The sequence below is a fragment of the Prionailurus viverrinus genome, chromosome B2 (genome assembly GCF_022837055.1).
Source record: "Prionailurus viverrinus isolate Anna chromosome B2, UM_Priviv_1.0, whole genome shotgun sequence".
NCBI classification, from domain to species: Eukaryota; Metazoa; Chordata; class Mammalia; order Carnivora; family Felidae; genus Prionailurus; species Prionailurus viverrinus.
In genome coordinates, this window is record NC_062565.1 from 16,777,183 (window position 1) to 16,801,663 (window position 24,481).

Here is a 24,481-nt window from a genome sequence, read left to right on the forward strand (position 1 = left end):
TTGCTACAAAAGGCCATAATATGGCCTGTTTGAGGAGATGTTCAGGGAAGGATTCCTAGAGAAGGAAAGTGCCGAGCTGCAGTTTTTAGAGGATGGTATCCCGTCAAAGGCACTGGCACACGACATAGCCAGGTGTGGCTGGAGGAACATCAAATGTAAAACCAAAATGAGGCTGGAGAGAATACCAAGTTGGGGATAAGACTAGAATCAGGAAAACCAGGTAGAAGACGGTTGTCGTGGTCCTGGAAAGAGATTGGAAAGACTTGAACCAGGGCAGTTAGAGACAGAATGGAAAGAAGAGGACCGACTTGTGCTTGATTTAGAGATGAAGTTGTCAGGATCTGGGGAAAGAGGGAGACAGAGGAGACCAGGAAGACTCCCAGACGGACCATGGGGCCATCCCCCCGAGACAGAGGATAAAGACAGAAAGTCAGGTTTGGGGCAAGACGGTGAGTTCATTTAAGATATCTTGAGTTTGAGGTGCATCTGACTCATTCAGGAAATATGCAACATGTACTCAAAGATCTATTTGAAGCTTTGTGAGGATGGGGAGAGGGCTGGGAGTACATATATAAAATTTGTGGTCATAAACTGGAAAGTAGTGGCAAACACTGTGATTTGTGGTGGGCGGTGTCACCAGGGTGGGTATGTAAGGAGATGGCCAGAGGGCTGGAGCAGGTCCCTGGGAAACACCAACACATAAGGAAGAGCAAAGATAGAGGAGCTCACACAAAAGACTGGGTAGAACAGTCAGAGCATGTTGGGGGCATGGGGAGGGAAGCCCTGGTCATGTGTGGCTTCCTAGGGCCAGCTTCCCTGACCTCAGACCACTCCAGGTCTTGTGCTATTATCCTCCACAGAAGTTACCAGAATTATAAATTAACACCCAATTGTATTATTCTTTAATGTCCACACCCCCTACTAGGATAAAGATTCCATGAGGCCAGGGATTGGATCTCTCAATATTTCTCTCTCTCTCTCTCTCTCTCTCTCTCTCTCTCTCTCTCTCTTTCCCCAAGGCATCCACAGGACTTGGCAATTAGCAGTTGGTCAGTAAGCATTTGTGACATCAAGGACTGGTGTTCCAAACTCCCAGAGGGTAGAGAGTTTCAAAGAATGTTCTTTTTAGTAGTCAAGTTATCTGTTCAATTCAAAGTATAAAATATGCTTATTGTATATTTTTAGTACTTCCTATGAAAAAAATGCATGTTTCTGTCAGTTTTTTATTAAATTAGGAAACAATTCTCTGTTGCTTCGCCTGGATATGATGTGAGGTCTCAAGATACTTGGAAAATGGAGAAAGGCAGGATAACAGCAGATTTAGTATGTATTAGTTTATAATATTGTGTAGCTAAACAGTAACAGTCATTATTCCCCAGAGTTCTACCTGTTCTCAGAGCAGGAGACAGATGGCCAAAGTGCTTCATGAAAATGTATCTGGTTATTCAGCCACAGGTACAAACTGTGATGTGAACATGGTCACAGGTAGAATTTCATTTTCACAACATTTTTATAAGAAATATGCTGAATTAAAAAATTATATATTTTCTATACACAAATCCTCATATATCATCTTATCCATTCACTAAAAAGCTGACGATTGGATTCCAATGTCAAACATTGAGCAACTTACAAATTTAAATAATCGTATCAATATTTATGAAAGGCTTCATCGATGGGCATTGAGGTTAATGCAGGAAAGAAAAAAAATCCTGGTGTTAAAAGGTACCCCCAGGTTGGTGTACGCATCCCAGACATTTGCATGTTTCTCTTCCTCTCTTTTCTCACTTTTTCCCCAAATCCTTACACATCTGCAGATTTTTGCTTGATATTTTTGGGTAAGGGGATAAAACCCCTAAATCCATAATGGCAGGTACCATGAAAACACCCCAGGAGACATAGCACAATAGCTTATATGTGCGCCAAGTTTCAAAACGGACCTCTCCTTTCCTGAGAGAACTTTCCCGTGGGAGAGATAGAGAAATAAGAGGGGTTAGCGGGGAGTGGAGGAGAAACGTTTGCAAAGGAAGTCATAGGTTCTGCAGAGCAAACATTGTCGCTTTGTGGTCAGGCTCGCTGGTTAGAGTGCAGCCTGTAGCTCTGTCTCTTGCTACTTTTCGAGCATCCTTTTAGCAGCTTGGCTTCCATTTCCTCATCTGAGAATGGAGTTCCTAATAGTGAGGTTCATCGTGGTACTTACTTCATAGTGGTGTTTAGAGTGTTAACCGAGCTAAGGTGTGAAGCACTCAGAACAAGGCCTGTCACAGTAAGTATTGGCAAAGCATTAGCTGCTTTTGTAATTTGCCATTATTTTATTCATTTAATGTTTTGAGGATGAGAGAAAGCATGAGAAGGTGAGGGGCAGAGAGAGAAGGGGACAGGGGATCTGCAGCAGGCTCTGTGCTGACAGCAGTGAGCCGGGCGGGGGGCTCGAACTCACAAACTGCGAGGTCACGATCCGAGCCGAGGGTGGACGCTCAACTGACCGAGGCACCCAGGCGCCCCTGTCATTTGCAATTTTAACCCAGGCCTTGGATGGAGTTGTGTCTATAGTTTTATGTCACCATTTTTGCCAGATCACCCTCTCCCTTGGCAACACTTACGAGGAAGACCCTCCATTGCTGGCTCGGGTTTGCGCTCCCCACCCTGGGCCACCATCAACCACGCTTCCTGATGTCTGGGGCCTGATGACTCTTAGGAGGTGGGTCTGTTTTTCTTTTGCAGCCCACGTGCAGCCTATGGTTCTTTCTCCCAGTACTCGCAAGCCCTGATTAAATCATGCAACAGCATCAACTCCAGACTTACATACTGGCACTGGGAGCCCTTCCCTTGGGGATTTGCTTAGAACCCTTTGAGTCAGTTGCCCGGGGAAACAAGCTGGTGATGTCACAAGGTATGACACTTCTGGCGCTCTCTCAGGGTCCTCCTGTTGAACCTGAGCAGGGCCCTGTTCTGCTGCCCGGCCGGAGCACATGCTCCTCCTCTCTAAGGCAATGCAGAGACCCTCACTGTCTCCCAGCAATGTCTAAACTCAGGTATGTTGGGGTCATGACTACATAACTCTTCCTCACGCTATGCTTCTTCCCTCTCAGGGCTCAGAAATACCCATGCAAATAAATATATGGGGGAGCCCTGGCTAACCTTTGATTCTCTTGGGCTTAGATATAAAACTTAAAAAAAAAAAAAAAGCCTTGGAGCCGTTCCCCGGAGAGCAAAGTTTGTTGCAGGTTTCATAGGGCCCTGGAGACCTCGGGAACAAGATTACAACATCCTTTCCCATTCTCCTTACCTCCCTCTCCCTCGGTGGCATAAACATGCCTGTAATGTCTCCCTTCTGGTACATCGACCTGATCCTCATCTAGCAAGAAGTATTGTCCCAGCTTTCTTGTTCTGTCCAAATGAAAAGGAAAGAAAAGAGAATGTGGCCAGGACAGTATTTATTAGTTTATTGGCGTTTCACAATGAGGTCATTTAACCCCCACCCCAGCCAAACAGTGCAAAGGGCAGTTCTGGCCTTCCTCCCTGCCTAAGTATTTATGCAAATCTGAGGATTACTTGTTATCTAAAGGAAAGTATCTCAAAGCCACGAATAATCCTGTCTCCCAAGTTTATCAGGGAGGGAGCCTATGAGAGAAGCAACATTCAGCCCTGTTGGAACTCTCAATTCCTGAGGGGTATATTTTACAGCTCTCTGGCCTGCCCCGGGACTCCAACTGTGACCCACAGGAGGAGAAGGACGCCGAGGAGAGCTCCCTGAGACATTCAGGGCTCCGTGGTCAGAGCTAGCCATGAGGAGAACTTGCACATGCATTTACCACTTCCTTGCTTGGAGCTGGTATCTTTTTCTCAATTACTACATCTCGCAGCAAGGAGGGGACCAGCGGAAATCCAAAATCTTTCTAAATGGTGGACAGTGGAAATACTTGACCTTCCTAAATCTGGTAAGTCGGTATGACCATACCGGGAAGCGATCTGTTTGTCTAGAGTATCAGTGTTTTTGCACCTATCACCTCTGAATTTTATCGGATGCCAGATCCCATTCTTTGCCTTCCTTCTTCATTGTCTGGAAACTTTGGCTTTTTCCTTGACGATTTGCTCTGAGAGACCCAATTCAGAAGGTACCTGTAGCTACGTGTTGGACTAGTTGCCCAGCGATCTTTCGAAAAGGATCCTGCCATGGAGCTCTTCTCAGAGAGCCCAAATGGAAAGACTAAATGAATGGCTTCACCAGGGGACTGACTACAAACACAGGCAGGATTTTGAACTTTGCTTGGGGAAATCTGTGAGGGAAGGCAGAGTGGCGGATGCTGTGTGGGAAGCGTAATTTCCAATGGGGGGAACGATGCCATTTCCCAGCGCAGACTAACAGATTTATCTAAGACAAGCAAACACGTTTTGCCATGTTCAGATCCCACTTCCATTTTTTATAGGCTCAGGCTCCATCTTAAAGGGTAAACCACCCAACCAAATGGCAAATACACATTTTCAACCGTTTACAAACCAATCCAATGACTTGATTCCTTCTCGTCTCTCTAGCCCAGCTGACCACATTCTGATGAATGAAGCGAAAATGAATGGGAGAAAAATCGATTAAAAACAATGTGTTGGAAATATGTAAAAATATTTTCAGAGTTAAAAGCTAAAAATAGCACATCCTTTGGGGATGCCAATGGATGTTTGAGATTTTTAACTAAAATGTAGAGTGTGGTGAAAACCTCTGATTTCAGAGAGCGGGCAAAAATATTCCAATCCTTTGGAATCACGATCCTAAGCAGAGGTTATGCGTGGTCAGAACGCGTTACGCTGTAAGGGGAGGAAATTCAGAAGGTTCGGAGCAAAGACGCCTGGATGTTCTGCTTCCCCCACTCTGGCCATTTGCTGCCTTTTGATTTTGGCCTGGAAGACCCAAGCCCCCGTAGCTCCCCTGTCCCTGGAAATTATCAAGATGACTGCTTGTTTGAGTCATAGGATTTTATGAAATAGACACACAAATGGAAAACAACAAAGAAATGCTTTTGTGAAGCTACAATAATTCAGTAAAAACCTCTGCTCTCTGCATCCATTGGCTTTATCTTAGAAATGGTCAACTAAAAGACAAGGGTGTCTGTAGTCGGGGTGGATAGTGGAATCTAACCCAAGTTCCAGTATGGAACCTCACACTAAGCACGGCTGAGAACAGACTTATTACCTACTCCCACAAACCAGCTCCCTGACTTCTTCGTTTTCACTCAGTTCCATGCCCCAGAGCTGTCATATATCCAAGTATGGAAAAAAGCCACTTATCTTGTCAAAGACACTATCATTTCCTAGTATTAATCCCCTTTCCGCTTCCCTGACTAATCAGCCACCAAATCCTATCTTTTTCCTGTTGTTAGGCTCCTTCCTTCTTCCCCAATCTTAATATCCCTCTTATTACAGGCTCTTATTAATTTGTACCTGGGTGACGAGATTATCGCTTCATTGCCCTCTCATTAGCAATTCATCTATCTACCGCTCAGATTCCAGATTAATCTTCCCAAAGCACTGTTTTTGGTTTAGTTTTGTTATAAACATCATGAGCCTGCTTGAGAAATGTGGTCTGCTACTGAAGAAACCACAGTGGCTCCCTCCTACCTGATGGAACCAATTGCAAATTCCTGATGTGTGAGCTCACCTGCCTACCCAGCCTTCAGGCCCCCCTCTCCCCAGAAAAGCTGGTGTCTTCTCCAGGAAAGCCTGAGTCTTTTCCAGCATTGGTCCCTACGCTTCTTGTCATCACTGTTCTGCCTGTATTTACATCGTCCTTGAATGAGAGGCCTACCTGCCCCTCCACCATTTTGCTGTTTTCTTAGACCCCTGCTATCCCATGTTTTCCTTAAAATCTCTGCTGACCAACTCCAGCCCACATTTGTTTTTTTATTTCTGAGGTTTTTTTTAAACTCTTTTTAATGTTTGTTTTATCTATTTTGAGTGTGTGTGTGTGTGTGTGTGTGAGCAGGAGAGGGGCAGAGATAGAGGGGGAGAGAGAGAATCCCAAGGAGCCTGTGCCATCGGTGCAGAGCCTGATGTGGGGCTTGAACTCACGAACCATGAGGTTATGACCTGAGCCTAACTGAAGAGTCAGAAGCTTAACTGACTGAGCCACCCAGGCTCCCCTTTCCCTGAGTTTTTATGACATCTCTCAGCCCTTGCTTATTTAGGTATAGTATGATTTTCTTGTTTCCACCCACATGTGAGTCTTAACATTCCGATAAAATCATAAATCCTCTAAACCAGGAGCTTTGTCTCCTGACATTCTGGTTCTACACTGGATTGTTCTACAATGGCTGGCATGGCGTAACTCCCGTATAAAAACCGAGCGACTTGGAATGTTGACTGAACTTGACCTTCAGTGTTTTCTGCCTCCCTGTACAATATTATCTCTTCTGACATCTTCTGGCCTTTGAAATGAGCAGAGAGGGGCTCACCTGCAGCTCTTTCCTTTCCGGGCTCTGTTAGGTGTCACTGAAAGTGTGGCTGGATGCACAGTTTCTCAGTTGGCGACAATGGGTTGACTGTGGTTGGCTGTGTGTCAGCAGATCGATTCAAAGAATAGATTTCACATATGTTACCCAAGGTGAGATACTGGGCCTGAACATTGCTCTGCTTTTGAGGCCTCATGGGCTGATGAAGGGTTGCATCTCTTAATGATTAATTGGTGTTAACTAAGGATTAATTAGTGACTAGCTGATGGCTGTGTTTATAAAGTCATAGAAGTCTTGTAACCTGTTCTAACGCTCTTCAGTTTATTTTATGTAAGCCTGTGGAAGTCAGTACCCCAGCCTGCTCTCCAGGAAAATTACACCCCCTCCCTTGAAACAGTCTCCATTTTTACTTGGCTGAGTGTCAGTTATGCCTCCTTTCAAGAGCACAATCCGCTTTGGTGCGGGTCAACATTCTGAGCATCCCATTTCCTCTTGAAGCATCCCAGGGCGTTCAAAGGGAAGACACACAGGCTTGGTGGTGGGGGTGGGGGGCTGGGGTGGGATGGGTGTCACTGAGAGTTGGGCACCGTGACCTATTCCTGCCTGGTGCTTAAGGAGAGTAAAGGAAGGAGAGGGCAGTTGGGAGGTTTTGCCTAATGAGGGAGTCCACCCTCCCCAGGGAAGGGGCAGCCGATTCTCTGTGGGGAGGGAGAGGCTGTGTAGCCAGGTGGTTATAAGCATGAGCTCTAGGGTCATGAGTCTCTGGGATGGTACCTCAGCCTCCCTACCTCCAGGCTCCGTGACACTGGGCTAGGTATTTCTTTGTGTTTTGGGTTCCCAAAGCTGCCAAATAGAAAGAAAAGTAGTGCATCATCACAGAGTGACCGTGAGGGATGCGTGGCCTGGCGGGACAGAAGCACTCAGAATGCTGTATGCGCTGGATGATGAAAAGAGAAGGTGGGAGGGTGGGGATGAGCTTCTAGTCATCCCGTCTCTGAATAGAGGTCGTGCGGAGGGAAAGGCGGTTTAGTGGGACATTGGTCCCCTCACAGCACCATGGTTGGTGGGTCCCAGCTCCAGGCAAGGGTCGCCCACCTGCTTCACTGCTCCGGTATCTCCCTCTGTGGGTGACACACTCCAGCTTCCCAGCCAAAGGATGGCCACCGCGGAGCCCACCGCTAGAGCTGTGCAGGTGCAGCCCTCGGGATCTGGGGCCGTCCTGGGAGTAGACTTTGCAGGCTCAAGCAGGGAGCATATGATGAATGGGGAAACCCTTGAAGCTGGAGTGGAGACAAGGCAGTGCTATGGACATCCTCATGGTCCCCATGTTGGCTCTGGCTTCCAGCTCCCGGGACCTCCACAAATTTTGTGTCCCCGCCTCTGTAGCCCACTCCATTTCCATCCAGGGACTGTCTCTGACCTCAAGGAATATAAGCTAGGAGGTGGGGGACGGAGGGGACTTTTAGCTTCGATTTAGCTTGTTGACTTTGAACGGCTTGCTGGGTTTTCCTCTTTTTAAAAGTAAGGTTCCTTCTGAAGCCCTGTTGGAGGTGGTGCCACATAACTGGAATCTCCAGGGGAGATTCTGGGTGGGGCCCTCCCCACTTCACCAACCGAGACACGACCTTTCCCTCCATTTGTCATAAAGTTGCCCAAGCCTCAGGCAGCTCCGACCTCATTCTCTTCAAGCTGTCACCATGACAAGAGCAACCTCATCACAGAGGTCCTCAGGGACGGTAAAGCAGGGCCAGCGGAAGAGAGATCCTTGAGGAGCCTCCATGGGTCCAAACTCCAAAGCAGCTCCCGAACACTGGGAAGACAGGGACCCATTTATGCTCCGGCCCCCACTTCGATACTCGGGGCCAACCTTGGATTTCCATCATCAGGTCAATATATCAATCCGCGGAGCTCTGATGCGCAACAGAGTCAGAAATACACTGAACTGTCCTTTCCCAAAAATGCTTAAGGCCCCCGTTGTTAGCTCTCAGGCGGCTGAAAGGAGGAGAACCGATGGCAGGAACCTGTCACCACCAGCACCCAAAACAGAATAGCTGTAGCTTACTGAGCAGCCATGACATTTTGGTGGGTTCTTTACACACTGTATAGATAGAGGACAGGTGGCCTGGGTGTGAGTGCTGGCTCTGTCGTTCACAGGCTGTGTGATCTTGTGTGGGTTACCTAACTTCCCTGAGCCTCAGTGTCCTCATAGGTAGTGGATACTGTGGTGTGGCCCCCAGGATCCCCCCCATCTCCCTAGCATCGAGGTACCCGTTCCCCAGTTCCCGGGAAGAGTGTTGGCTGGTGATGACTCACAGCTAGGGTCCTGTCGTAGGATTGCCCTTCAGCTGAAGGGAGCTGCCTAGACAAGACTTAGGGCCCTCCCTGGAATTGCTGCACCCAGTGACTGGCCGATTTGTGGTGCGAAGGCCGGGCTCTGGGACCACACCGAAGAGTCAGCTCGGATCCAGAGTTCCTGTGGGGACCAGACGATTTCATGCCAATGCATTGCTTTTCCTCTTTTCCTGCCGCTCAGAGCTGCTGTCCCCCCTCTTCCCTCCCTCTCACAGTTGTTCCGGGGGGTACCCCTCAATGAACACTCTGCAGGCAGATCTAAGCATCTGATCCTTTCCCAGGGAACCTGACCTACATAACACAAAAGAGTGAATGTACAGGAAAGATGCCTCCTCCTGCTTCTCCTCTCTTCTTCGTCCTGATAAAGACACATTAGCACAGGGCCTGCCCTGGCCTGTACTGTATCTAATACAGGTTGTGGCACCTACACTCTGTGAATGTTGGTGGCATGAATAAATGACCAGAGCATGGGTCTAACTGGGAAGAGTTAAACCCTGGTCTCTCGGGCCCCCCATCCCACCTGTAGCGTCGTCTCCCCACCCCTATCCTGCTGTTTCTCGAAGCCGGTTATCATCAGCACACAACACTGGCTGAGCGTTCTTAGAATTCTTCTTCCAATCCCCCGCCAGTGTTCTTGGTTTCTTCTCTCGTTTTCCTCCACTTGTTGCCAGCTTATATTCTCCATTTCTCCTATGTCTTCTATCTCATTCTCTTATCTCAGTGTTTTACTGAAGCTAACTGCACCCGAATGATGCTTGAAACAGTATATTGCACATTCTGCAGCTAGATTTTAGCAAAGGTTTCTTCTACCTGCCCCCAAACACCGCTACTCTCATCACTGCAATTATAGAAAATACCACAGTTAGTCCCCATTTGCTGTTTTATTCTGGAATAGCCTCCCACTGTAAACCTTGCCTCATTTGGAAGGCATGACCTAAGAAAGGTCCAGCCTGTTCAAGTCAGGCACAGAGCTGGGCTGGGCGTTGGATGACGACTCATCCAATGAGAGTTGTAATGCCTTGTTCAGAAAAACTTGTGGAATCTCCCTCTCTGGAGTTATTTCTTACATAGAAGAAATTCTCATTTCCTGAGACAGTTGAAGACAGTTCTGGCTTAAAGGCAAAGAAATGAACTTAATGACTTAGAAAGGCTAAGTTTCCATAATTTCAAGATTTTTGTGAATCTTGCGAAGACACATGAATATAAAAACGAAATTTCCTTTAGCTATGGTTTCTTAAATTGCCCTAGTTATAAAAAAATGTAATTCAGCCTTCCCAGGTGGTAAATTTGTTAGCTAGCAACAACAACAAAAAAAAAAGTGGAAGCCAGCTAACAAACTTAGACCAGCAACATTTCAGAATAAAAGGCACAAAGACCAAAGAGACTTAGAGCAGACCTGGTCGAAAAGATAAATCACAGGGCAGTAGCTCTCAGGCAAATGCTGGTCAAGAAGATACCATTAGCTGTGCCTTCCTGGTGGCCAAAATAGTTGAGAAATGTAAATGACAGTGGGGTGCCTGGGTGGCTCAGTTGGCTGAGTGTCAGACTTGGGCTCAGGTCGTGATCTCGAGGTACGTGAGTTCGAGCCCCGCGTCGGGCTCTGTGCTGACAGCTCGGAGCCTGAAACCTGCTTGGGATTCTGTGTCTCCCTCTCTCTCTGCCCCTCCCTCGCTTGCTCTCTGTGCCTCTCAAAAATAGACTTTAAAAAACATTAAAAAAAAAGAAAAGAAATGTAAATGACAGTAATTTTGTCGTAAGATTCTTAACAGGGCCTGTTGTTGCTACCTTGTTTTAATGCTCCCGTGTTGGTCTGCTCTGGCCACCATAACAAAGTATGATGGACGGGTGGCTTAGACAACAGAAATTTATTTTCTCACAGTTCCAGAGGCTAAAAGTCCAGGATGACTGTATCAGCAGTGTTGGTTTTTCCTGAGGCCCCTTCCTCAGCATGCTGACGTGCTCCCCGTGTCTCACTCGGTCATGCCTCACTCTGGCTGTTGTCTGTGTCCTAGAACTCCCCTTGTAAAGACACCAGCCTTATTGGATCAGGACTCACCCTTACCGACCTCATTTTAGCTCACTTACTTCTGTAAAGCCACTTTCAGAGGCACTGGGGGTTATAACTTCAATGTGAATTTGGGGGGAGGGCATCATTCAGTCCCTAATAACTACCATTGTCGCCCTTGACTGTTCTTGCTATGCTTGTTTGATAACCATTTCACTGTATTGTCCTTAGGGACCGAGCAGACCCTTGTCCCATTGGGCGAGCTGATCGAGACCTGTTCTTGTGGCCCTCCAAGGAGCCTACCCATTGAATGAGCTTATGGCTCCTCCCTCTCCCTGCCCTCCAGCTCAGCTGTGTGGCTCCTCTCCGCCCTAGTTCTGGCTCACGTATTTCTCTTGGCAACATCCTAGCGCCTCCCTCCCGAGCTCCTTTGTGAGGGCTCCACAAATATTCCTTGTTGATACAGATGATGGCATGCCAATGCAAGATGAAGATCGGCGGGGACCAGGCTGCTCTACGCACCCAGCTGGCATCTTCACAGCGTGGCGTATATATGGGAGCTGGGGGGTAGAGGTGGAGAAGCGATTGGCCAGTTTGCGGCACGGAGAAAAGTTTTATTGATGAAGGAGAAGCCAGGGAGCCTCTGAGTAATGTGTTCTTTTCCCCAGTCCAATTTCGACATTTTTGACTGGGAAAAGCAAGAGAGAGTTAGGACCAGCTTGACTCATGGGGACTCTAGAAAGCTCTTGCTAAGGAAAGCGGTCACATGGACCTCACATGCTGGGCGGAGGAGGCCTCTCCCCAAAGAGAGAAACCCTGGCAGACTCTCCGAGTTCAGGACGTGATTAATTGCTATGTTGATAGAAGAGTGTGGGCCTCCTCGCCAGGGCCCGGGCCCCATGCCTGTCCTTCCTTACTAAAGCAGCTGACTGCTGCAGCCTAAACAGCTGGAAGTGAAACCAGGGGTGAGGTGAGGGCTGCTGGAGGGGTGGGAGTGGGGAAGGGTGGAGGAGGTGACTTCCTCTAACATCCATGTACTCCAGATTCTACAGCCTGAGGGCTGAGTGTCAAAAGTAGATGACGAGTATTGGGGTGGCCGCGGGTGTATGACATTTAACGTTTGCTTCCCACCCCTCCCTGGAACCACCCTTCTGGCTCGAAGCTTCCTCCTCCCTTCTGGGGCTCCTGTATGTTCTGTCTTGTACCATCAGATCATTCTTTGCTACTTTGCTGACCCTCTTGGCCCTGTGCCCTTTAGACGAAGGCACTGCCCCAGCATTTGCTTTCCATCTCTCTCTCCCTCTCTCTCTGTCCATTGCATCCCGCCTCTCTTGGGAAGGCCAGATCCAAATGTCCAAATGGAAGTTCCTCTAGGCAAGTGGTTCTCAACCTTATCTGTCCTAATTAGAACCACTTGGGAGATTTTTAAAAAATCCTGACGCCTAGGCCACACCCCCAGAAAATTAGAATCTCTGAGGGAAAGGGTGGCAATCAGGCATCAGTATTTTTCAAAGTCATTTTTCATTCTTCCACCCGGAGATAGCTTTCTTTCTTCTGACCTCTCACGGTGCTTTACCTGAAATGTTCTTAGAAACCTTTGTTTTTTAAAGTCTGACTCTTGTATGGAAACCAATCTGACAACAAATTTCATATTAAAAAAAATTAAATTAAATTAAAAAAAATAAAGTCTGACTCAAGAACCAGACTGTGGGTTTCAAATCCCCATGTATCCACCATGAGACTTTAGGCAAGTGTGTTCATGCCTCTATGCCTCAGTTTCCTCATCTGTAAAATGGGTCGGGAGAGAGCATAATAATAGGACTTACCTCATAAGGTTGTTACGAGAAATTAAAAGCCGGGAACGTAACATCAGTGAAAGTCGTCTATTAGCTTTGAGGAGTCAGTAGGATTTGTAAGTGATAAATTTATGTCTAACCCAGTGAGTGTCTCCAGAACTTCCTGGAGAGTTTGCTAACGAGTTCCTGGACCTCACGCCCAGAGATTCTGACTGCGTAGTCTGGGGTGGGGCTGAGGTCTGCATTTGTCATGAGTTTTGGGGTAACACCAGTGCTGCTGGTCTGTGGACCCAGCTATGCATATTGCTCGCCTAATTCACCTCTGTATCCTCTCCCACCTGCTTCTTCACGCTAAAGACTGGTAGGAGGCCAACTCTGCTAGAACTCTCCTCGAGTTCAGACCTCAGAGGTCATTCCCTGACAGCTGATTGATCCCTCCTGAGTACAATGCCCTGGGGTCCAGAACTTGCCTGACTCATACTCTCAGAGAGGAGTCCAGATGGCCCCTTTTGTACCAGCCCAGAACTTTTAAGGAGTAGGATGGGGTCTAACGCAAGCACAACTCAAAACCAACCCCAACTCTGTAGTGTGACCCATGAGGTCTTAAATCAGGAGCCGTGGGTTTGTGCGAAATGGTAAGAATGGGCAAAGTTTGCCCTTGATTTGGTTTTACTTCTCTGAAGAAGGCCGTCTTTCTCTTATGTCTGGCCTCAGGGACCTCGTGGTATTTAGTGACACAGCAGAGCCCCTGGGTTGCTCTATCCCTGTGGATTTCAGTCACTGCCTTAGCCAGATTTTCTTTGTAAGGCCTTCGCGCACCCCCTTGCAATCAGAGAAGGACATCAACTTCTCCCTCAGGTAAGCAAGATGCCATTTTGTGCTTCTCCCTCATAAGAGCACAGAGCTTCTTTGTGGTGCTCTGGACCCTGATTCTGGCTTCTTTAATGCGATTGTAACGCTAGGCATTTAAACATTTTTTGGTTCCTTCTGGAAGAGGCCAGAATATGCCCACCATTGCGTCTGGCTCTTTGCCCTCGTGTTGTTTATTTGGTTTTGCCCACCTCTGTGCAGCTAAGGTATCTATCTCATTACATTCTCCTTTTAAGCTGAATATTTTGTTTCCATTTTAGCTCAAGTCCATTACGCTAAATACTGTACACATTATTATCCCCTAAACGACTTTACTCAATCAGTTTTAGCAAGCAAGGTCAGGGCCCACTGAGCTGGAAGACCAGCCCTTGAATTGGCTCTCAACCAAAACAGCCAACAGCACCCCCCCCCCCCCCCACCTCCTCAAATCAACATTGCTCCCAGAGGGACGGAGCTTTACGTCGGTGAAGAATGTATTAATTAAAGCAAATGAAAATGTCCTCATTTGTTGTAATGAATTTAGCTCTTGCAGGCCATTTTCTACGGGGTCGCCTGCGTGGAAGATGTGCTGAAAAGAATTAAAGGGGAAAGAGACCTTAAGTTCGTGACCGCCTTCAGAGACCTGCTTTTTACCACGCTGGCTTTTCCAATATCCACAGTAAGTGACGAAGGTGTGTTAGTAATATAATACCCAGGTAGATTCGCAGGAACAACACACCCCCCCCTGGGCAGCAAGGCTGTTCAGGGCCCCATGATTGCAAACCAGAGCAACTGCGTTTGCATGAATGTCTTGCCTGAGGACTGTACCGTGTTGCCCACTGGCACCCGGAAATAGGGTTCATTACGGACTGGAGTTAACACTGCCTACTTGTCTTGGTGAACGTTCGATACAAGATCCTTGTTGATGTCTAATGGGGAAGTTTGAAGGATCTTTCTTCATCAAATGACAGCTAAGATAACCTTGGCTCCATGGGAGTACCGGGAATGCAGGGTGCTGGGGAGACAGATGACTCATTTTCCCTTTTATACATCTTGTTTCACTTGCTACAATGAGCATATGTTACTTCTGCAAGTGGAAACCATAAAAAAAAAAAGAAAAGGGTATGAGAACTTCAGAGTTGGTACGTGGAAAAGACAATTGGGGAGAGAGCGAGACAGTCTGTCCAAAATATCTCGTGTGGGGTGCACAGTGAGAGCCTCATTCATTTTGTTGAATGAATGGACCCTGGAAAGAAGTACAACATATGCCAGTGACAGTGAGCGTATCTGCTGATACGGTCCACGTTTCAATGACGTGGCTCCTGTTTCCATTCATCGGGCAGAATGGGAATGAACTGGGATCAAGCCCGTCGGCCGCCCAGCAGAATCTGTGCTTAGAAATGGCTGCCTCTTTCCACCTATCCTTGTCCTGAATCCTCTAGCATTGAGCCTTCAAACTTAGATGGGTAAGGAAACTGTAAGACTCAAACCACCCCGTGTGGCTGCTCTCAGTGGTTCTGATGAAAGCTTAGACAAGACAGGTCATTGGTTAAAATAAAATGACTTGGGGCACCTGGGTGGCTCGGTCAGTTGGGTGTCTGACTTCGGCTCAGGTCATGATCTCACAGATCGTGAGTTTGACCCCCGGGCCGGGCTCTGTGCTGACAGCTCGGAGCCTGGAGCCTGCTTCGGATTCTGCGTCTCCCTCTCTCTCTCGGCCCCTCCCCGCTCATGCTCTGTCTCGGTCTCTCAAATATAAACATTAAAAAAAAAATTTTTTTTTAAATGAAAATAAAATAAAGTGACTTAAGAGCCAGTGAATCCTGTTTATCTATATCCACCCTGTCTGCTACGATGACAAACAATTAATCCCCAACTTTCTGGAATCCCCAGAGTGGACCTAGCAATTCAACAGTGAGGAATTTTGTCTTCATCTTACATTTCTATAACGTGTCTGGGGGATATCTTTAAAACTGGTGTCTATTCTTATTTCTCCATGTTTCCTTGGTTAACTTAGAAAGCTCCGACTGACAAAAAAAATTTAATGATGCTATTTTTGTGTTCTATTTTCCAGTTTGTATTTTTGTCATTCTGGATCCTCTTTCTCTACGATCGAGAGCTCGTTTACCCGAAGGCCCTAGATGATATCTTTCCAGAATGGTTGAATCATGCAATGGTGAGTGAGGGGGAAATTCAGTGACTTTGGAAAGGCAACAGCCTCTGTACTAAGAACTCCACAGTGCCTTATTTATGTTTCCAAACTTCTCAGCCCCCAGCATCCTGTTCACTTCTCACTCTCCATCCCATCACTATTTATTTCAAGAGCACAGTAAGGATACAAAATGAACAAACATGGCTGCTGTAATTGGACCCACCGCGAGCGGAGGGGATGTCGAGGCAACCCTTTTTGCCAAGTTACTTCTGAAGTCGTTGAAAAGACACCCAGCCATAAGGACAGGCAACCTCTTGGCGGCTGCAGTCCTGAAAGAGAGGTGACTTCAGCAAATGGCATGTAATGAAAACCTGATCTAGGAAAGAAGTCAAGCAACCTTTAAAAAAAAATCCACCCCAGCATCCAAGGAGCAGCTCACACAGCTTAGCTTTTTAGCTAATACTTGATAGGTCTATACATGGCAACTGGAATTATCATTAACACATTTCTGTGGATATATTCCCATTTCGTTTTTTATTCGCGTGTTTATTTTTGAGGGGCTGGATAGTAAACAGAACCTGTTCTGAGATATTCAGGTCACTGGTATCTGAACGCCAGTAACAGTGAGCTGGACAAGTGGTCCTGGCACACGGCTGTTTAGGTCTTGGATGAAAGGGGAGGTCTGAGTCACTGGCATTGCATGCATGCGTTAATCATTCAAAGTCCTAGCTCAGCTCTCAATATTTACGAAGGAGGCAACATCACATGAAAGCTCTTCAAGCTCACAAACTTTCTTCTGCTCCTAATCCTTACATTGTCTTAAAGCTCAGATGATTACCAATTTGGAAAAGCAACTCATTCCATTAACTCTGCCCCTCTGTGTGCCCTACCCCTGGAAAAATATATTCTTTTACCTTTACTATGTACTCAGTGAGATACTGATGATTAACTGACAAAGATACGCAAGTTCTGATCTAACTTCGAGTTCGGGACAAAAACTATACATTAAATGAGTCCCACCTCTCGGGGATCCCTCCACCACCTTCTTTTGGTGAGACCACTCCTCACCTTCCCAATTTCCCATCAGCATTAATCTCAGATACCCATGTAGGGAATATTTCTGCTTTTTAATGGCACGATACACTGTGCTAAGCTTGTTCCTCAAATATGCGTTCATTTAATTCACACAACCTTCTTTAGATGACAACTGTAATCCTGATCTTTTGCACAAAAAAAAAAAAAAAAAAAAAAGAAGAGGCTCAGAGAGGTTAAGTGATTTGCGTGGGGCTACCAAGCTCAAAAATGGGACAGCTGGATTTAAATCCAAGGCTAATTCACTGTTGCTTTTTAGTACAATAAGTGCAAAATTTGTGGCTCGATCGGGTGTCATAATTCACCAGGCAATCAAAAAGATGTCACTCAGCTTGATTAACATAGCAAAGTGAGAATTCTCACTTAAAAAAAAAAAAAAAAGTCCAGAATCCCCATCTGTATGCTCATAAGCCAAAATATGACTTAAGAAAATGAAGTGACTGGGGACACGTGACTGAGCTAGATGTTATTAAACTATAAAGGCAGAGTCTAGGAAATATCTCTTATTTGGAGCCAAACACATATGTCAAACACCTTTTTCCTGGCTTTGTGAGTTCATGTAGGAGTTTTCCTACAACCATTACAGGCTTCCCTACCTCTCGCAGGTTCCATTTTCCACATAGAAGTCAAGTTGGACTTCTTCCAAATAGTTGTAATGGTGATGCCTGGCATTTGTGACCTTGCTAAGCAGCCATATGGATTTTTGATAATTTTGGAAGCAGATAGTTGGATAATGTGCATCATACCCACAAACTAATTAGCAAGGCAGATATTGTACAACAGAGGTCTTAAGATATTTTTGTGCTTTCACAATCTAGGGGTTTCTGTTGACCCTTCTATGTGGCCTCTGGTCAATTAAGTAACTTGAATCCCTTAGAGAGAAAGGACTAGAGTCAACAGAGGAGTGACACAGGTGACAAAGAGAGGAGAGGGGGAGGCAACTGTCTTGGGTCAGACACAGACTCTCCTGTGTTTCTGTTCGTTTAATTGGAGAAACTCCCAACAGAGCCTTGATGGAAAAATGTCGGCATCGCAGAACCAACAGTGGGTGTCCCTGATGCGGTCACCTTCAAAGTGTCATGCTTCCTTCTGTTCTGCTCCAAATCCAGTGTCTTCAAGACTGCATCTCATCCCTCTTTCCCAGATTGTGTCCCTTACTGTCTCTAGTTTCTGTCCTAATTATTAAATTCTCCTAGTCTATTGCCTTGAGGAATGCTCTCTACTAATTTCTTAAATACCAGTATGAATGAATATGAAAATGGCTATCACTGGGTCAATTTGTCGACTCTTTCTAAATTCTAACAGTGTCCTTCCATGACAATACAGAGGAGTGAATACCTGGAAACCACCACTGTGGCAGCCAGGGTGATAATGAGCGGTTAGGCTAGACGTTTGGTACCAGTCGTCTCCATATGGGGCCGGCCTTGTTCTGAAGGGAATCGCCCCTTTTCTCTTCCACAAGATAAGGATTATTGTTGTCCATAGCCAGTCACAAGCTTTCCTTAAAGATTCTCTCATTTCACAACAGTCCTCATGTTTGTGATTCTAGCCTTAGCCCTGAAATATTTCCCCTGTTGCCATTTGTGATGTTGCCCTGGGCTTTATGAGTAGTATTTGTCATATTAAGAAATACCACTCTCTCCTTTGACACAGTGTGGTTATAAAACCTTCATGATTCATCAGGTCTTTGGAACCCTACCAGCCTGACCCTTCTTGCTCCTTGGAGGCGTATCATTGAAGAAGAGTCATTCAGAGTTGACTGTCATCTCTCATGGACATTTTTGTACCCTTGTTTTTTAGTCAAACCAAATAGTAACGTGAGATATTTGCATTCACCATTGCCAGGCTGCCATTCGCTGGTGCCCTAGGAACTCAAGTAGATCAACCTGACTCACTGCTGAGTGGTTCTCCAGTCTTCATGAAAGAAAGGGAAGATCAGCAAAGTATTCCTCCAGGTTTCACCGGGGAAAACACTACCTCCCTGGGTCTTATCTAAATGACTACTAAAGATAGAACCAGAGCAGACAGATTTAAATAGCAGGAAGACGACTCAGTAACTGAGGAAACCATCAGATCCTAACCTGAAGAGAGCTAGGGAACTTATTTCTCTGGAAACCAACCTACATTGTTCAGGTTGCCCCTAAGGAGAGTTGAAATAGATCAGAGAACCCCCCTCAGAGCCCCTCTACGTTTGAAAATAGTACCCAGTTAATTGAGAACGCATGTGCAAGCACTTTTATGAAATATCAAGGATGGCATAGATATGTGATGGTCATAGAAAACTCTCAATCCATGGTCACAGAATTTTAGAACTGAAAAGCTTTCGTTCGTGTTAACAGACATTTCAAAATCATCTGCTCTTAAGAGACAGGCCTTACCTTGGCTCTTTAAATTGGAGCAGGTGCCAGATATGGCTTCTTAGTTATTAAATGCCTTGCCATTTATTCATTTGAAAGAAATAATTAAGTACCAACTATGTGTGTAGCATCACGATCAATGTTTGACAAGGGTTTTGATTTCAAGCACCCTTAAATCTGATTGAGGCTAGTATATACACACAGAGGTGAAATAATAAAGTAACAATACGAACGTAAGACATTGACATATGAGGCATCATACAGAAGTCAGTCATTATTACAAAATGAATGACGTAGACAGGAGGGCTTCTATGTCCCCTGTGTCCTGGCCTGGCTGTGACCGACACATGATTCATGTCTAGAAGGCCAGTGGGCCCTCTCTGGGGATGTGCTGGGGAGTCAAAATGTCGTGACAGTGAAACTCTAAACCTTCCAGTTTCTTCCTCCCTCATAGCATGCAAGACGCTGTCTCGCACAAATTCAGACCCAATCTCAGATTTTTCTCTCCCACCCATAAACCTGGTGTGAAATAGTTGGGCTGCCGAGTAGGTGAGTTCTGATGACTAAAGAAGGTCAGCTGTGGACCTATCAGTACCAAATAGCCACACTTTGTTGTCAAAAATTACCAGCCCATCCTCCATACCTTTCTGATTCCTCATCCCAGCCCTGCCTCTGAGCAGAGGAGACCCACAATCTAGATATCTATGGATAGGTCAGTGGTTTTCAGCCTTTAGGGAATAGACCTTTTTGTGAATTGGGAAGTCTCTGAGTCTATAAATTCCATCTATGGGATTCAGGTTAACCTTTCCTGGCATAACTGAGCATATGCCTGGAAAGAGGACCCCTAGATGATTTTGATGCTCAGTTCAAATCGAAAAGACAGAATCAAGAATTATGCATTAAAATTTTTTTCATTTAAATGTTTGAATGTTTATTTATTTTTGAGAGAGAGACAGAGTATAAGCAGGGGAAGGGCCGAGAGAGGGAGGGAGACACAGAATCTGAAGCAGGCTCCAGGCTCTGAGCTGTCAGCACAGAGCCCGACGCGGGGCTCGAACTCACACACCACGAGATCATGACCTGAGCCAAAGTCTAATGCTTAACCAACTGAGCCACCCAGGTTCCCCAAGGATTATTCATTTAAAAAAAAAAAGCCATTATGATATACTTAGATCTGTTTTCATCTTTTTGGGGTGAAATGTGAGATATGTGTCCTAACTGCAAAAAGCCTAAACTATAGATATCATATATATATATATATATGTATACCGTACACATATATATTCCCACTCAGCCTTTTAACTTACTAAATGCAGAGGCTGTGTTTTGCAGCATCTTTGGGAGGATATTTGTGACAGTAAAAAAATACAAAAACAACCCCCACCCCAGTATTATTAACCAGAACGTCCACATCTGAAAGGAAAGAGGGACCTGGTCAAGTTCCCATGGGATACTCCACCTCCCATCCACCTCTGCGTCCCCATGATGTAAGACATCAGCCAGAGTATGTCCTGTTGGTAGAGTGCCCAGCCCACGTCACTCTTAGGGTGGTAAGTGAGATCTGTTGGAGGATATTTGAATCACAGTCCAAACTCACTGGAAGCCATGCAGCTCTCCTACAGTGAGATAGCTGGAAATAAACTCTCCTCAAAAATACCTTTGCAAACCGTACCTTGATGGACACCATTTTTATCAAATGTTATCTCACTATAGGGAGCCCCCTTTATATTATATCTACATATTTTTATATAATATATAACCATATATATTTTTTTCCAGCTAATGTATGTAATAATAAGCAAGACCTTTAACTTTAACATGAGGCAGTGCTAACGAGCATTTATAGAGTAGCTTCTATGTACCAGGCCCTCTTCTAGGCACTAAAGATGTGAAAACAAACAAACCAAAGAAATCTGTCCTTGTGGAGAATATATATAATCTTAGTGGGGGAGAGAAGCAATAAATGAATAAATAGTGAATGATGTCAAGGAGTGAAAGTATTAAAATGAAAAGTAAAGCAGGGTGAGGGGACAAAGGAGTGTGTGTGTGTGTGTGTGTGTGTGTGTATAAAACTAGTAGGTTTATAGGGTGTAGGCCAATCAGAGTGGTCAGGGATGCCTCTGTGGTGAGCTGATATTTTCAGAGAAATTTGGATAAAGTGAGGCAGGCGACCACAGGAAATTTTGGCAAAAGGGCTCAGGCAGACATTAGAGCAAGTACTTGGGGCTCGATCTCACAAACACGAGATCATGACCTGAGCTGAAATCAAGAGTCAGACGCTTAGCTGACTGAGCCACCCAGATGCACCAAGAGAGATAAGGTTTTTAACCTAAGGCATGGGGAAAGGGTATGGATGGAGATCCTAGGGACAGTGCAAGGGTTGAGGAGGACATGTTCTGTTTGGACATGTTTGAGATGCCTGTTAGATGGCAAAATCGAGGTGCAGAACAGCAGGTTGCCATTTGAGCATTGGGGAGATTTTCGGACTGGTGCTATAAATTTGGTTGTCTACATCATGACGATTCTTTTTAAAGTTAATTAAGTTACCACCTAACGGGTAAGTACAGCTCATGAAGATACTCCAGGACTAAGCCTTAGAACATTCCATTTCCTGTGCCTGAGAGGAAAAGCAGAGTTTTACAAAGGAGATTGTGAAGGGGCTGCCCATGAGTTAGGAGGAAACCCAATGCCTTTAGGTCTCCCAGAAGTCAAGTACACAAATGTTTCAAGAAAGAGGAAGGATTGCATGTCAGAAGCTTCCGAGAGGTCAAGTATGATGATATTGTAAGATGACCTGAGTTAGAATCTTCCATTGGCTTTGGCAATACTAAACTCTCCAGTGACTTGCACAAGAGCAATTTGATGGAGTGATAAGGGGAGGTAGAGCCTTGGTAATACTACATGCATTAGTTTCCTGTTGCTACTTAACAAAGTAATGGAAACTTAATCAGTTAAGACAACATAAATCTGTCAGCTTAGAGTTCTGGAGGTCAGAAGATCAAAATGCGTCTTGTGGGGTAAGGTCAAGACATCGGTACAGCTGCATTCCTTCTGGAGACTCCACAGGAGAATCGGTTTCCTTGCCTTTTCCACCTACAATCTGCTTACATTCCTTGGTTTGTGGCCTCTTCCCCCTTCTTCAAATCTGTTGTGCCATTACATTCTAAAATCTTCTCTGGTGATTTTCTATTCTAGACTAGGCTGACGTCAGAACGAAAATATGACTGCCCCAAAAGATCAGAAAATGGTATTGGGACATGATTCATCCTGGGACTTTAAGGAGGGTAGGGATACACTAGTTAAGTCCTTGAATGGATGGTGTGCCACTGAAGAGATCCTTTTCCAAAGCATTGTTCCAAAGCTCCTGAACCAAGAATGAAAATGTGGTCAATGGCCACACCCTGATATTTCCTTGGATATTTTTTCCAGGTTTAATCACTACAGTGTTATTTATGGGTTGTCCTCTTGTTTAAAACCATTTCTAGCTATTACTTTATTCGCACTATTCCTTTCCTAATCTAAGGCGGGTTAGACTCTCCAACAGACATTCACCTGGGAAACAGGTTGAGTGAATGCTTCAGGCTCAGCAGTGAAATCAGAAGCTAAGCTGGGATTAGGGAGCAGAATTCACTGAGTAAGGACAATAAAGCCATCTTGCCCCTCAGGAAGTCTTAAGGTGAACAGCAGATTTTGATAATGAGCTACCAAAGGAGTACCAATCCACTCACAGTTTTATATAACTACAACCAAGCGATCACAGTGCGTGCTTTTCTTTGATGTTCATTTACTTTTGAGAGAGACAGACAGAGTGTGAGTGGGGGAGGAGCCAAGAGGGAGGGAGCCACAGAATCCAAAGCAGGTTCCAGGCTCTGAGCTGTCAGCACAGAACCCCATGCAGGGCTTAAACTCACAAACTACGAGATCATGACCTGAGCTGAAGTCAGATGCTGAATCGACTGAGCCACCAAGGCGCCCCATGCTTTCTTCATCTCCTGAGAGCAGGGAGGGACCCGAGTGGTGAAAGTTTATCTTTATTTTTCTTTTTTTAAATCCCACTTTGGAGAACTTCCCAGGTGTGCTGAAGAGTGGCTGTCTTTTACGATTCCACGATCTAGTATTTCTTCGTATTTCTAAACAGAATACCCATTAGGAAATACATCCCAGTTTCAAAATGAAGGTCCAAGACTTTTATTTTATTTTTTTAATATCCAAACGATATACGTGTCTTCTAAGTAGTTACTAGGAATTTGAATAATTAAAATCATTTGGTGCCCTTGAGGCTGTGCTGCTGAGTCTGCCCTCCCATGTGATGTAATTAATCCCTACTTCCATGGCAACCGTGTGTAACACTACCAACAAGAAGAATGACTTTGTGTTGAAGAATAACCAGGACGGAGAAACTCATAACAGGAGGTCCTAAACCCCTCTGAAATACCAAGAGAAAGAAAGAAAAAAAAAAAAAAAAAAAAAAAGCTAAGTGGGTAGGAAAGAGCTACTAACATCCCGTGATCTCAGAACAGAAGTGAAAATGCCCAAGAGCAGCAGGGTGGGCGGGTGGGAGAGCCTTCTCCGCCACCAGATTCCAATGAACGTCACCTGCCTGATTACAGAGGCAGCACAAAGTCCCCCCATGCCTGTGGCTGCTTGGGAAACCCACTGGAAGCCACTCAGACAGTTGTGGAGCCCGGTCCTCTCCTGGAGTAGGGAGCCGCTGTGGGACTTTCAACCTGCCCCCAGCCCCCAGCCCCCTTCCCTGGCCTCTGCATCCTCTCTGCCTGTAGAGCAGTCACCCGTGCCCCGCTGGAAATTTCGAGCTTGTCTGAGTCCACCACCTCGTTCTCACCTCCAGGTGCTCGCGTTACCGAGCAGGAGAACATTTCTGCAGGACACTGCTCTCCTGGATGGTGTCTCCACTTACCCACACGCTGCACGCCCATGGCATGGATTCCTGGCTCTGAGACGCTTCTCTGTCTTGAGTTTTGAATTCCCCGCCCTGCCCTTCCTCTCCCTCTCACGATCTAATGGGCACATTCGTGTATACGGGCGCTTGCTTTGCCAGCTCGGTCCTAAATCTCGCCCACTCTGGCGCCCTAGCAGCGACCGTACTTTCTTACCAGCTGCCCCCCCCCCCCCCCCCCCCCGTCTCACCTGCAGGTACTCATGAGATTCATCCATTTTCTCGAAGGTTTCACGGAAGTGAGCACATGGGGGCAAGAGAGAGCTCTTTCTCCAGGGAGGTCCTGCACGCTGAGCCGGGAGGCCTGGGGGGGCCACTGGGCTCCAGGAGTGGGAGTAAAAGCTTTGCTCAAAGTGGGCATCCTGCTTTGATGCTCAGTGATTCTACACGCGCGCGGGGCGTATACTTACAGTCCTTTGGTTTGTTTTAAAAAAATTTTTTTTAACATTTATTCATTTTTGGAGAGACAGAGTGAGAC

General features: G+C 45.9%; 1 protein-coding gene across 5 annotated transcripts in view; it reads left to right on the forward strand.

Annotated features, from left to right (window-relative positions):
- Window positions 1-2,103: 2,103 nt before the first annotated feature.
- The window catches only part of ADTRP (androgen dependent TFPI regulating protein), an 85,339-nt gene continuing 62,961 nt past the window's right edge, over window positions 2,104-24,481 (forward strand). For 3 of the 5 annotated variants that reach the window (XM_047860105.1, XM_047860104.1, XM_047860102.1), the window contains exons 1-4: window positions 2,921-3,035; window positions 3,688-3,941; window positions 13,990-14,124; window positions 15,520-15,621. In XM_047860105.1, the coding sequence (XP_047716061.1) occupies window positions 3,789-3,941; window positions 13,990-14,124; window positions 15,520-15,621 (390 nt within the window). In that variant the 5' untranslated portion in view covers window positions 2,921-3,035; window positions 3,688-3,788. Of the gene's footprint in view, window positions 2,267-2,920; window positions 3,036-3,687; window positions 3,942-13,989; window positions 14,125-15,519; window positions 15,622-24,481 lie in introns of those variants that run through there. The other 2 variants (XM_047860103.1, XM_047860106.1) reach the window with 2 other exon arrangements.